The sequence below is a fragment of the Neoarius graeffei genome, chromosome 17 (genome assembly GCF_027579695.1).
Source record: "Neoarius graeffei isolate fNeoGra1 chromosome 17, fNeoGra1.pri, whole genome shotgun sequence".
Lineage (NCBI taxonomy): Eukaryota > Metazoa > Chordata > Actinopteri > Siluriformes > Ariidae > Neoarius > Neoarius graeffei.
Window position 1 is genome coordinate 42,229,885 of NC_083585.1, and position 15,161 is coordinate 42,245,045.

The 15,161-nt window shown below is 40.6% G+C and overlaps 1 protein-coding gene across 1 annotated transcript in view; it reads left to right on the forward strand.

The window, feature by feature from the left end:
* Nucleotides 1-15,161, forward strand: part of crppa (CDP-L-ribitol pyrophosphorylase A) — an 83,308-nt gene that overhangs the window by 25,086 nt on the left and 43,061 nt on the right. Inside the window, exons 4-6 of the mRNA XM_060898142.1 lie at nucleotides 11,658-11,762; nucleotides 11,875-11,920; nucleotides 12,875-12,972. Coding sequence (XP_060754125.1) covers nucleotides 11,658-11,762; nucleotides 11,875-11,920; nucleotides 12,875-12,972 — 249 coding nt within the window. The remainder of the gene's footprint in view (nucleotides 1-11,657; nucleotides 11,763-11,874; nucleotides 11,921-12,874; nucleotides 12,973-15,161) is intronic.

Here is a 15,161-nt window from a genome sequence, read left to right on the forward strand (position 1 = left end):
CTTAAAACATGTTTTTAAAAAAATTTTTTTTTCTATCAATACCTAGCCATGACCTTGAAATCAGATCCATTGATAACAACAGTCACAAATAGTGTTCAGTGTTCGTTGTTACAGCCAAACACAATACACCGATTAGGCATTTTGTATCACAGAATATTAATACATCATTTCATAGTGTTTTGAGTGTTCAAAACTATCCACAAACTGAATAAATCCACAAAATCCGCAATGTAAACAACTCTGGTAAACGCACGCCATAGAGAAAACATGGGGACAGGCCAGCATCACCCAAGGGAGGTTACTGGTATGACGTCACACATAAGTTGACCTAGTTAACGGCTGGCTGCCTAAATTTGTCTGTGCGCGTCAACTTTAAATGCTTGTAGCGGGCGCATCGTGACACTGAGATCGCGGGAAACCGAGGGGCTTGAATAACCCACCAAACCCGACATTTTGACACATTGATATAGCCTGATTGCTGAAATTACCGCACGACGCCTTTAAGTTCTAGTTATTTTGGTTAGTTTTCAAAGTTACTTCGCCAATATGGCGAAAGTTTTGGACCGCAAAAATGAGGATCGTGCCAGGGAAATCGATAAATCGAATGGGATAAAGAACTGTTTCTGATGGCCATGGCTCGATAGTAGCGTTACCGTCAGATAGGGACACAAACTGTGACGACGTGCCTGACGGAACATATCCAAAAAGTGGACGTGCCGGGAAAGGTTCTGTATATTCTGTGCTCAGATATGATCAATTATGGAAACAGAGGCGCTAGAAACATCCAGGAGCACATCAAAACAAAAAAGCACAAAGGTACGTTTTACTTAAATTGTCAAAGATAGAGTCAGGAGGAATCTAATATATCGTTACGGTTACCTCCATTATCGCTCACGATATATATATGTGTGGGAAAGTTGGCAGACATTTCAGAGTTTTTTTAAATGTCCCATTCTCATCCCTGATAAATGCCACAACGATGCTAAAAAGAAAGCACAAGCTGGAACTAAACTGCATTTTTGCAGAGAAAATGCAGAGTGTGCTTGATCAGCTGGAATGGAGCGTCACCGACAGAAACTGGATCAGACACGAGACCTCGCACTGCAAAATCTTTTTTCTACATGATCTACGGAAAGTGTGTGTAGTGTGTGTGTGTGCCTGCACTCTCTAAAATCTTGGTTTAAAATGGCTCAACTCGCAGCGTGACATGACACTTCGTGCTATAAAAATCTTTTTTTTTTTTAACATGATCTATATGGTCCCAGGTAGATTAACAGTGTATATGTGTAGGTTATTTTCTATTTATTTATTTATTTATTTATTTAAAGCCATCTTTCTGTTGTTTAGTGTTATGCCTGTACTTTAAGGAAAAATCCAAACTGGATAAGCTGGATGTCAGTATTTATAATCAATATGTGATCTTTTTTTTTTTTTTTAAGATTTTTTTGGGCTTTTTTTTTTCACCTTTATTGGATAGGACAGTGTAGAGACAGGAAACGAGTGGGAGAGAGACGGGGAGGGATCGGGAAACGACCTCGGGCCGGAACCGAACCCAGGTCCCCGGACCCACGGCACGGCGCCCCATCCACCCGAGCCACGACGCCCCCAATATATGATCTTTAGTGGTGCAAAATACTTAAATTTATGACTCAATTCTGAGTCATCAACATCTGGGCCTATTTTATTTGGCTAACCGTTTCCTACATTACTTACAATGCCACTCAAATGCACACTTATAGTGTCCCCAGTGGGAGCTCATGCCTGCATATAAAGAGACCAGTGCAACAGCACTTTAGTCCTTTTGTCTGACCAGCTCTCTCACTTCATCCTTTCTCTCTGTTCAAACACATCAGGTTCCATAACTTCAACTTTCATGCTAATACCATCTCCAACATAATCATGCTCATCTCATAGTTTACAAGTCGAGTCTCGGTTGTAATGACCCTAACCCATAACTGCGTCATTACTTGTTTACCGTAATACATTATGGGTGATACCTGGGGTCAGCTCCGCCGTATTGTTTACTTTCGCCATTGTTAAACACTGCGTTGTTCTGTCTAACCGGTTTTAACCGTGCCTAAAGTGAATTGCTGTGTGCCTTACTGTGTCCCCACAACAAAGAGAACTCCTAATTTGAGCTTTTATCAGCTGCCAGAAGAGAAGAAAGAAATGGATAAGTTTAATCCACAACGAAAACCTTCCAACTGAATCGAAATGGACGAGTGTTTGTAGCTTATATTTCTCTGGTGGGAAAAAGACGTACTTAAACTGTGACCCAGCGATATTTCCACGGTCTGCGGAACGGCCTTCGGTTATAGAAGATTATAACAATCGACACTGTTCATCGTCTGAAACTAGCGATATTCCAAAGCCTGTAAAACAAAGAAGCATTCTTCGGCCTTTGCCTCTTAACGTACCGAAGCACTCGGCAGCCAAACGAGCCTGCCGGACCGGTAAAACTCTCAAACTACAAAGGGTTCTCTTTCAGGTTATGTATAATGTTCAGTGTACCTCACTAGCGGCATTTCCTGAAAAAAATGCATTAATGCTGAACATGAGACGGCAGATCAGCAGGTTTCCAAAGTTTTTTTTTTTTTTTTTATTAATTTATTTTTAAATTTTTGGTAATGTTTCCTGATATCAAGTTTTATTTAACTAATCACTCATTTATCACTCGGACTGTTATTCGCCCACGAGCCCCCCGCGAGAGCGCTGCTCCACGCCAATTCCCGATATTCAGATAGATTTGTTTTCTTGATAAAGTTTAGCTGGTGCAATATACATCCTCAGAAATCAGACATTCTAGGATTTGATGATGATATTGTACAGTGTGGCAGACTCGGTCTAGACTCTTACCTTCTCACCGAGCTTGATTTGGATTCCAATTTCCCTGCCGTAAACCCTCGACACGTTCTCCACCTCTTTAAATCACCAGATTCACTGTCCTCCACGACAGAGCACGGCAAACTCGCTCCTCTCACATCGCTCTCATGTACAACCCCGATTCCAAAAAAGTTGGGACAAAGTACAAATTGTAAATAAAACCGGAATGCAATAATTTACAAATCTCAAAAACTGATATTGTATTCACAATAGAACAGACAACATATCAAATGTCGAAAGTGAGACATTTTGAAATTTCATGCCAAATATTGGCTCATTTGAAATTTCATGACAGCAACACATCTCAAAAAAGTTGGGACAGGGGCAATAAGAGGCTGGAAAAGTTAAAGGTACAAAAAAGGAACCGCTGGAGGACCAAATTGCAACTCATTAGGTCAATTGGCAATAGGTCATTAACATGACTGGGTATAAAAAGAGCATCTTGGAGTGGCAGCGGCTCTCAGAAGTAAAGATGGGAAGAGGATCACCAGTCCCCCTAATTCTGCGCCGACAAATAGTGGGGCAATATCAGAAAGGAGTTCGACAGTGTAAAATTGCAAAGAGTTTGAACATATCATCATCTACAGTGCATAATATCATCAAAAGATTCAGAGAATCTGGAAGAATCTCTGTGCGTAAGGGTCAAGGCCGGAAAACCATACTGGGTGCCCGTGATCTTTGAGCCCTTAGACGGCACTGCATCACATACAGGCATGCTTCTGTATTGGAAATCACAAAATGGGCTCAGGAATATTTCCAGAGAACATTATCTGTGAACACAATTCACCGTGCCATCCGCCGTTGCCAGCTAAAACTCTATAGTTCAAAGAAGAAGCCGTATCTAAACATGATCCAGAAGCGCAGACGTCTTCTCTGGGCCAAGGCTCATTTAAAATGGACTGTGGCAAAGTGGAAAACTGTTCTGTGGTCAGACGAATCAAAATTTGAAGTTCTTTATGGAAATCAGGGACGCCGTGTCATTCGGACTAAAGAGGAGAAGGACGACCCAAGTTATCATCAGCGCTCAGTTCAGAAGCCTGCATCTCTGATGGTATGGGGTTGCATTAGTGCGTGTGGCATGGGCAGCTTACACATCTGGAAAGACACCATCAATGCTGAAAGGTATATCCAGGTTCTAGAGCAACATATGCTCTCATCCAGACGACGTCTCTTTCAGGGAAGACCTTGCATTTTCCAACATGACAATGCCAAACCACATACTGCATCAATTACAGCATCATGGCTGCGTAGAAGAAGGGTCCGGGTACTGAACTGGCCAGCCTGCAGTCCAGATCTTTCACCCATAGAAAACATTTGGTGCATCATAAAACGGAAGATACGACAAAAAAAGACTTAAGACAGTTGAGCAACTAGAATCCTACATTCAACAAGAATGGGTTAACATTCCTATCCCTAAACTTGAGCAACTTGTCTCCTCAGTCCCCAGACGTTTACAGACTGTTGTAAAGAGAAAAGGGGATGTCTCACAGTGGTGAACATGGCCTTGTCCCAACTTTTTTGAGATGTGTTGTTGTCATGAAATTTAAAATCACCTCATTTTTCTCTTTAAATGATACATTTTCTCAGTTTAAACATTTGATATGTCATCTATGTTCTATTCTGAATAAAATATGGAATTTTGAAACTTCCACATCATTGCATTCTGTTTTTATTTACAATTTGTACTTTGTCCCAACTTTTTTGGAATCGGGGTTGTAAAATTAATCTAACATCCATCATATCTCTCAGCTCCCGACCTCGGCTATCCCCCACAATTAGTTGCGGTAAACAAGTGATGACGTAGTTCTGCTTGGGGGCTATTCGGTGCAGCTGCCTTGTATCGCTGCATTTCATCGTGTTCTGGAGTTCCGAGTCCAACGGTTGCTTTCCAAGTTGGATTTCTCCTTAATATGACAATCAATGTCTCTGGAAAATGGCGAGTGAGAAAAGAAACTGTTGGTCTTTTGTTTTTAGGAGGCAAGAGTGAAACCTGACTGTTCTCCCTAATGTTTGATGAATTTAAAATTCTTGTAAAGCGCCGTTGTCACTGCACTAGTGACGGGTTCTCTTGTGATATCAGTACTGTAGAGTACCGCTAACTTCTCACAGGATATTTGGGGGGGGGGGGGGGGGAGTAAACACACCAACCAGTTTATTAGCACTAGAATTGCTAAACACAGCACACGTTTTTAAATCTAAACATATTTAATGTGTTTCACTTAAAATTTTCAGGACAAGATACAGTGTTAAAGAGAGCAGGTTATGAGATTCAGGTTTTTTTTTTTTTTCAAACTCTCCAAGGGTTCACCTTTACGGCCATCTTTGCCTGTGGTGTAGAACATAAGAGTTCTTGAGTACTGATTGTCACATCGCTTTATAAATGAGAATGAAAGTCCCAAGATGTCTGACGTGGTGAAGAGGTATAGTCAGGCTATCGAGGTATGTACATGGCTGATATAATGCTGACATATGATCTAACACTCCTGGGCCTTTTTGCACTCATCTCCTCCAGTGGTGAATGTATAGCTCTTTGCTTTGAAAACCAAAGGTTATATACCGTATCTTCTTGCGGAAGGCATGAAATAGTGCAGACTTTGTTTTTAACTTAATTTTCTCTACTTTTGTTACTCAGGGTTACTGCAGTTTGTCTTTTAAATTAAATAATAATAAAAAAGTCAGTGACAGTGATTTTTAAAATGTGGCCAAGGGCCATGTGTCAGAGCTCTTATAGCAGTCCTTTCTGCATGAATGATGTATTCACGGTGTGACATCCTTTGAGAATGATGGAGCCATTGTAGAGGCAAAAGAGAAACCCAAACCCCAGTGTGTTATACTTTAGAGAAGGCCAAAATGCCAAGGGTTAAATGACTAAGACCTGGTGGCTATTTTTTGAGAGATTCTTTCTCTCTCTCTCTCTCTCTCTCTCTCTCTCTCTCTCTCTCTCTCTCTCTCCCCTTCCTTCCTTTCTGAGATATAAACATACGTCTTTGGAAAAAATTAAGAGACCATTGCAAAATTATCAGTTTCTGGAAGCAGGAAAAGTGTAAGGATCCGAGCGACTTTTGACAAGAGCCAAATTGTGATGTCTAGATGACTGGGTCTGAGCATCTCCAAAATGGCACATCTTGTGGGGTGTTCCCGTATGCAGTGGTTAGCGCCTACCAAAAGTGGTCCCAGGAAGGAGAACCGGTGAACCAGTGACAGGGTCATGGGGGTGGAAGGCTCTTTGATTCACACAGGGCACGAAGGCTAGCCCATATGGTCCAATCCCACAGAAAAGCTACTGTAGCACAATCTGCTGAAAAAGTTCAGAAAAAAAAGAAAAAGCCTTCAATATCCATGACCCTGCCACTGGTTCACCAGTGTGCAAAGCAGATTTTGTTTTTTTTTAAACACATTTTTTGTTTCCCACATAATTCCATCTATGTTCCAGATGTTATTTCATAGTTTTGATGTCTTCAGTGTTGTTCTGCAATGTAGAAAGCAGTCAAAATACAAAACGGTCTTAGTCGTTGCATCCAAACTTTTGACTGGAGCTGGAAATGGCTTTAGTCACAGTGGTGATCCAACATTGTTTGTGCATTATGACATAGTGATTGCTTGTTGTTAGGACCTGATGATAACAATAAGTTTCTTTGCAAAGCCAAAGGGCATGAATGTAAAATGGTTAATCAGTTTCATGTAAGTGGTAAAAACCCCATTCTGATAAACGGCCATTTACAGAAAACATACAGAAAAACCTATGACTGAGTAGGTGTGTCCAAAGTTTTGACTATGTATGCGTTTTTTCAAATGTACAGTTAGGTCCATATATATTTGGACACTGACACAAATTTTGTTTTTTTACCTGTTTACTGAAACATATTCAAGTTGTAGTTATATAATGGACATGGACATAAAGTCCAGACTTTCAGCTTTCATTTGAGGGTATCCACATTAAAATTGGATGAAGGGTTTAGGAGTTTCAGCTCCTTAACATGTGCCACCCTGTTTTTAAAGGGACCAAAAGTAATTGGACAATTGACTCAAAGGCTATTTCATGGGCAGGTGTGGGCAATTCCTTCGTTATGTCATTCTCAATTAAGCAGATAAAAGGCCTGGAGTTGATTTGAGGTGTGGTGCTTGCATTTGGAAGATTTTGCTGTGAAGAAAACATGCGGTCAAAGGAGCTCTCCATGCAGGTGAAACAAGCCATCCTTAAGCTGCGAAAACAGAAAAAACCCATCCAAGAAATTGCTACAATATTAGGAGTGGCAAAATCTACAGTTTGGTACATCCTGAGAAAGAAAGAAAGAAAGCAAGCAAGCACTGGTGAACTCATCAATGCAAAAAGACCTGGACGCCCACAGAAGACAACAGTGGTGGATGATCGCAGAATAATTTCCATGGTGAAGAGAAACCCGTTCACAACAGCCAACCAAGTGAGCAACACTCTCCAGGAGGTAGGCGTATCAATATCCAAATCTACCATAAAGAGAAGACTGCATGAAAGTAAATACAGAGGGTTCACTGCACGGTGCAAGCCACTCATAAGCCTCAAGAATAAAAAGGCTAGATTGGACTTTGCTAAAAAACATCTAAAAAAGCCAGCACAGTTCTAGAAGAACATTCTTTGGACAGATGAAACCAAGATCAACCTCGACCAGAATGATGGAAAGAAAAAAGTATGGCGAAGGCGTGGTACAGCTCATGATCCAAAGCATACCACATCATCTATAAAACACGGCGGAGGCAGTGTGATGGCTTGGGCATGCATGGCTGTCAGTGGCACTGGGTCACTAGTGTTTATTGATGATGTGACACAGGACAGAAGCAGCCGGATGAATTCTGAGTTATTCAGAGACATACTGTGTGCTCAAATCCAGCCAAACTGATCGGTCGGCGTTTCATAATACAGATGGACAATGACCCAAAACATAAAGCCAAAGCAACCCAGGAGTTTATTAAAGCAAAGAAGTGGAATATTCTTGAATGGCCAAGTCAGTCACCTGATCTCAACCCAATTGAGCATGCATTTCACCAGTGTTGGGCAAGTTACTTCAAAACTGTTTTGCATTATTTATTACTTGTTACTGTCATTTTAAAGTAATTAGTTACATTATAATATTACTGTATTTAAAATGTAAGGAATTACACTACTATTGCATTACTTTTAAGTTACTCTCACCAAAATAACTGGAAGTATGGATTTGGCAATCTAATTGAGCTCAAGCCGCTCAATTAGCTCATCACACATCCAGTGGAAGGTGATGTGGTATCTGACTGAGCTCGGCTTATGGTTAAAAACACTAGAATATAATAGCCACAGTGACGGCTCATGGCACAATACAAGGAACAATCATCACAAGAGCAGACAAAAGGTGAAAGTCTGGCAAATTGTGATAGAAATACTGTAACTTTAGGCCTATTCATATTAACATTAATTGAACTGTATTGTATTGTAATGTCTAAAGATATGACAGGATACAAAATTAGCATTTCTATGCCTTTATTGTTTTCAAGTTTACAGCATTAAGCATAGTTTATGCTTCATAAAAAAAAAAAAAAGATTAGCCCTAAGGGATATGACTCCATTTCAGAAATTTAACAAAAATGAACATATTTATGGCAAATCGTAGCCTACAATAAAACTGGCCTGAAAAAAACCCACAAGCCTTTTAAATCACGGCTAGACAATGACTATTAGCTATATGAGGCTACCCAGTCACATTTCGAAAAACGGAATTAGAAATAATAAAATCAAAGTGCTTTTAATGATATTGAAGTGCTTAGGCCTGTTAGCCCTCGAAGGAAAGGCAGCTCAATCACTTTAGTCTGACTTCCAACCAGAAAAAAACCTCAGTTATACAGGACAAAAATGTAAACAAACTGTCAGCATATCTTCAACAACATACCATACTCCGCCACAAGTCTCCGAACCTCTTGAGGCTGAAGGAGCATCTCAGAGCAGCAGAACGTTAATTTTGGCTGCTTTGTGATTTTATCGCCACTCTCATCCTCCGCTTGCTTCCTTGCTAACTTCATGTTACTATGGCACCTCTGTAAATACTTAGTTAAATTACTGGTGCTATTTCGGGAAGTGGACCGTTCTTTAGCACACAAAGTGCATTTGACTACGATGTTCTTCACATCCTTATTTTTCACAAACTTAAAGTAATGGGCGTGTGCCCATCTGGAGAATGTGCTATCCGCCGTTAGATCAGCTGCAGGTTCACTCATCTCTCTCTCTCTCCTGTCTGACTAGCCTAAAGGAAAAGGAAGTGAAACATTTTGCCCGGACGTTTCACCTCTGCTGATCTCGCGTGATTTTGGCGAATTTGTATGAAGGAAAAAAAAACCACCACTTCATTCCAGGTTAAAAATGCATTGTAACGCGCGTTACTGACATTTGTACCGAGTAAAATATTACCAAATTTTTTTCTGTAATGCCTTACATTACCGCGTTACTGCAAAAAGCAATGCATTACAGTAATTTGTTACTTTTGTAACGCGTTACTCCCAACACTTCATTTCACTTGTTAAAGACTAAACTTCAGACAGAAAGGCCCACAAACAGCAACTGAAAACCGCCTGGCAGAGCATTAAAAAGGAGGAAACACAGCGTCTGGTGATGTCCATGAGTTCAAGACTTCAGGCAGTCATTGCCAACAAAGGGTTTTCAACCAAGTATTAGAAATGAACATTTTATTTACAATTATTTAATTTGTCCAATTACTTTTGAGCCCCTGAAATGAAGGGATTGTGTTTAAAAAATGCTTTAGTTCCTCACATTTTTATGCAATCATTTTGTTCAACCCACTGAATTAAAGCTGAAAGTCTGAACTTCAACTGCATCTGAATTGTTTTGTTCAAAATTCATTGTGGTAATGTACAGAACCAAAATTAGAAAAATGTTGCCTCTGTCCAAATATTTATGGACCTAACTGTAGATGCCCTCCTGCCATTGAGCAATGCTGGTTGATTGGAAGGAAGTGTGTGTGTGTGTGTAAATATATATATATATATATATATATATATATATATATATATATATATATATATACACTAAGTAACTTTAAAAACGCACATTGATAAAACTTGCTGAATTCGTGCTGAGTTTATCTCAAGAAGAAAAGAAATATATCACAATGGAAAAATAACTTCGTTCCGCCCGAATAAATTCCAAATCTGTGCTCAAATCAGAATTTAAGGGAGTTGTACTCAGTAACGTACAATATGACTCGGGTAGTCAATGACATGGACAGGCTTTAATTTTCAAACAAATTTTGCATACACTGTACACACACAATCTTGCCTATAAATACCCGGGGGAAATGATGGGAAAATTGTCATTATTGAAGATGCCACGCCTAAGCCAAAATCAACGTGAACAGGCCATCGGGATGTTGCGTGCCGGAAATAAACAGACAGAGGTCGCCCGGCACTTCGGTGTTCATCATTCGACCATTTCCCGTTTGAGTCAGCGTTACAGACAGACAGACAGGGAGCACCAGGGATCGTCCACGCCCTGGTCAGCCTCGAGTCACGACGCCAGTTCAGGATCAGCACATCAGGCTAGCTCACCTCCGTGACAGATTCCTGACCCCCTCAGTCACTGCTGCTGAGACCCCTGGACGACACAGACCCAGAATCTCCAGCATGACGGTCCGAACATGGACCAACTGTCACTTTGAATTTTTTTGTTGTGAATTAATTCTTGAGTTTGACAATAAATGTCCTTTATCAATGTTTCAAGATGTGTGTGCATTACATACAATATCATAAATTTCAAATATATGCATGGATCTAAAGTGATATTGTGTTGAATTCCATTGTGCGTTTTTAAAGTTACTTAGTATATATGTGTGTGTGTGTGTTTTACATGGTTGCGTGAAGATATGAAGTTTATCTTCGAGTGGTGAATATATGCATATATTTGTTTAATATATCGTTATACATTTTTATAAACATATAAAATATTTTTCAACACGGGAAGATAAACTTCATATCTTCGTGCAACTCTGTAATGTTCTTTATATTATATGGACCCATTTACAAAAAAAAAAAAAATGCACAGGTTATTCAAAATTTTAATTTTGAACTGGTTCGCCATTTTGACAGTGCTGGTCTAGTCAGCAGGAAAACACCGGGAGTGATGTCGTCAGAGTGAAATATCAGAAAATATATCACTCAGATCCGCGATGTATTTCATATGAAAAATGCGAGTTTTTCAACACGAGAAGATGAACTTCATACCTTCAAGCCATCGTGTGATTTTCTTTTTATTACACAGACACATTCACAAACAAAAAGTACCCAAATTTATCAAAACAATTCCTTGATTTCCTTACGAGTGACCTATTGAGAATTTTGTCACGGTTTTGGTTCTCCATGTCCCGGATGTGGCACGTATGAAAAATTTGAGTGATGTATTTCTCAGTAAACCATTAGTTTCCATATAATATAAAGGCTGTGGGTAACTTGAGTCAAATAAAAATCTCATTACATGTGGTCAAAAGGCAACAAAACAAAACTCGGGGATTGACACAGAATGGTTTGAAAGCTAGCATGCTACATGTTTGTGGTAACTCTGGTTTTCAGACGAGTGAGTGAGTCTATCCTTCCATGTTTTTCATTTTGTTTTGAAGGGATACTTAATCCATATGTTTATCTTTTTCCTCTTCTGGGTTCTTCTCGGTCATCAATAATAGATAAGTGAAATAATTTCGCTATTTCCTGAACACAAACACATGGATCTGTTGTTGCTTTGCTTATGTCCTGATTTCTCTCCACAGTGCAGCGAGTTTGACTTTGAGTTTGGCACCGAGTGCCTGCATTTGGCCCTGCAGTACAGCGGCACCAGTGCCAAGCTTATTGAGGGACCACCGACACTGTGGAAAGTAAGAGACGAGGCCTTCACTTTACTGGAATTTAATGCACATCACATTTATTCATCCAGTCCACTTTGAGTGGATCTTGCACTTTTTTAATTTGAGTTTTGCTCCTTTTCAGGTGACCTACAAACGAGATTTGGCTGCAGCAGAGTCAATTATCAAAGGTATTATTTAAATTTTGTGGTTGCTCCAACAAACAGACTCTGGTCGAAATCAACGTGTTTAAACTACTGTAGTTTATTTTTTAGTAAACCAGAATCGTGGATCTGGAAAACGTCAGCCGTACGTTCTCGGTTTAGAAGGTGCTGTGTTTTATCACTGTTCAGCGATGGTTTGATTTGTGCGCATATTTACGTGATGGTGTTGGATCGATGCTTTAAGGGAACTTTCCATGCTGTCAGACTGTCCCCCTGGCTCTTCTGCCCAGGCATTACTCTGCGCTTGGAGGGCAGCCCTGTAACATAATGCCAAAATGGGTTTCGAGTGGAAAAACAACAAAAAATGCTTTAAGACCCCTTCCCCAGAGAGCTTCACTTTCAGCTCCCAGTTAACTGCTTTCTCAGGTCAGCCTTTATGGTGTTGGATCTGCGGCTGCATTTGATCTTTTCAGAAGAAAACAATCTATCTTACGGTGGAATTTGCATGCAGTTGCATTTATGTTAAAGCAAAAGGTTAGATGAGTCGGTTGCGCCTAACTCTGTCTGAATCCTGGGTCTGATTATCTACAGACTAAACTCTGACCCTTTGATATGTGGGAGGTATTTCGACCACAAGGAATGCTTGCTGGGTTTTATTACTTGACCCTCTAAAAGTTTATTTTCTACCCAGTCCTTGATTGCTTGCTTTATACTGTTGTTTAATGTTCTCGGAGAACCCCGGGAAAAAACAAAAAAACACCCAAAAACGTTCACTGCATAGATCAATGCAGCTTGTTAACGGACATTTCTGAATGAATATAGTAAGGTATTTAAAACGAGCGATGGTATGGCTTTTATTTATTAACTGGAAATGCACGTTTTTCTAAGATTTTGCTTTTCACAGGTGCATCGAGTCTGAATTAAGCACTCTTCTGTTTTGCATTATTCAAGCTCAACATTTGAGCCGTTTCTCATTTCCAGAGACTCTCTCGCTGTCAGCGTGCCTCATCTCAGGAGCCATGGCGGAAACCGTTGAGCTTTCCAGCAGGCTCCAGAAAAACCTGGAATCCCACCATATGGTAATGAGAGTGATTTTGTAATACGTCAGGGCACAATGATTATGATCATAATGTCTATATGACCTCATTTCCCTGCTCAGCAAAAGTAGCATCTGCTTGGGTGGCCTCGGTGTGTCAGATGTTCCGAGGCTAATGTATAATGCATGGAATCCCCCTCCCCAAAACACACGCTCAAACTCTGGTCTTATTCCCACACCCTCGCTGCAAATCCACACTAGTATACACAAATCTGTAATTGCATCACCTGCAGACATCGTGCTGAAATGGATACACGGACTAGTGAACGTCAATCAACCACCCTTCCATTTGTTGGACTTTAATCTTGGAGCCATCTGAGGTCCTTGACATTGTACTACAAGCTGTGGTTTTCTTGGATTTCCTGCGAAATCCGTCCGCTGAAGGCAACCTGAAATTAAAACTGACATTTTTTTTCACTTTGTTAGTTCATGTGCCTTGTTAGTTCATACTGTACACCAGTCAATACGTCAGAGTGGTTGTACTTCATAAACTTTCATTCGATTGCAATTTAATCGGAGTATTTTTGTCCAACACTCTGCTTGCTTACATGGTCAAAATTGTGTGGTCGTCTGAGAAAAACAGTCGAATGTCCCAAGGCTGAATTCTGCTTTAAGAAAGCCATTAATATACAGTATTTACCTAAAGCAATGCAGAAATGTTGTTATTAACTTGACTAGGCATTCAACAAACATGATTAAGAAGATAAGCATGCAGTTTAATAAAATCAGCTGTAAACATCTCATCTCATTATCTGTAGCCGCTTTATCCTGTTCTACAGGGTCGCAGGCAAGCTGGAGCCTATCCCAGCTGACTACGGGCGAAAGGCGGGGTACACCCTGGACAAGTCGCCAGGTCATCACAGGGCTGACACATAGACACAGACAACCATTCACACTCACATTCACACCTACGGTCAATTTAGAGTCACCAGTTAACCTAACCTGCATGTCTTTGGACTGTGGGGGAAACCGGAGCACCCGGAGGAAACCCACGCGGACACGGGGAGAACATGCAAACTCCGCACAGAAAGGCCCTCGCCGGCCACGGGGCTCGAACCCAGGACCTTCTTGCTGTGAGGCGACAGCGCTAACCACTACACCACCGTACCGCCCCCAGCTGTAAACATGTCTGTAGAATATAAAAATCAAGACATGGTTTGCTTGGTTGTGCTTATTTTATTTAGTAAATGATTAAATCCGATGCAAATTTTACAACCCCAATTCCAAAAAAAGTTAGGACACTGTGCAAAACATCAATAAGAACAGAATGTGAACAGAACGGAAACCCTGTATTTCATTGAAAATGGTACAAAGACAAAATATCATTTGTTGAAACTGAGAAATTTTGTTTTTTTTAAAAATATATGCTCATTTTGAATTTGATATCAGCAACATGTTTCAGAAAAGTTGGGACAGGGGCAACAAAAGACTGAAAAAGGTGTGTAATGCTTAAAACTAATTGGGTTAATTAGCAACAGGTCAGTAACATGATTGGGTAGAAAAAGAGCATCCCAGAGAGGCGGAGTCTCTCAGAAGTAAAGATGGGAATGGGTTCACCGCTCTGTGAAAGACTGTGTGGGCAAACAGTGCAACAATTTAAGAATACAATTTTACACTGACGAACATTAAAGAATTTGGGGATCAATCAATCAATCAATCAATCAATCAATCAATCAATCAATCAATCAATCAATCAAATTTTATTTATATAGCCCTTTACCCACCTTTACCAGGTCGAGCTAGCTCGGCTTTCCATGACACGCTCAGCCCAACTCTCTCTGTCGCTCATGGCAGTTGCCAGTTCGTCTGCCTGGCAGCCCGTGTCGTCAACCAGTTGGTCGATGTAGGTCTTTTTGGGTCGACCACGTGTTGTTCTTCCGTGGGTTGGTCTCCACAGGATGACTTCAGCAGCCAATTCATTTTTGCTGCGCCAGCAGTGTCCGGCGAAGCGTAGCCGCTGCTGCCGGATAGATGTAGTAATGGGTGGTATGTTGCCGTATAGCTCTTTATTGGTGGGATGATCTTTCCAGGATCGTTTGAGAGCGGCACGGAGCATGCGGGTATAGGCACCGTCGATCTTTCTTTCTAGTTTTGATGTCAGGGTCCAGGAGGTAGAGCCATATAAGAGGACAGTTTCCACAGTAGCTCGAAAGAAATTCCTCTTTAGATAGT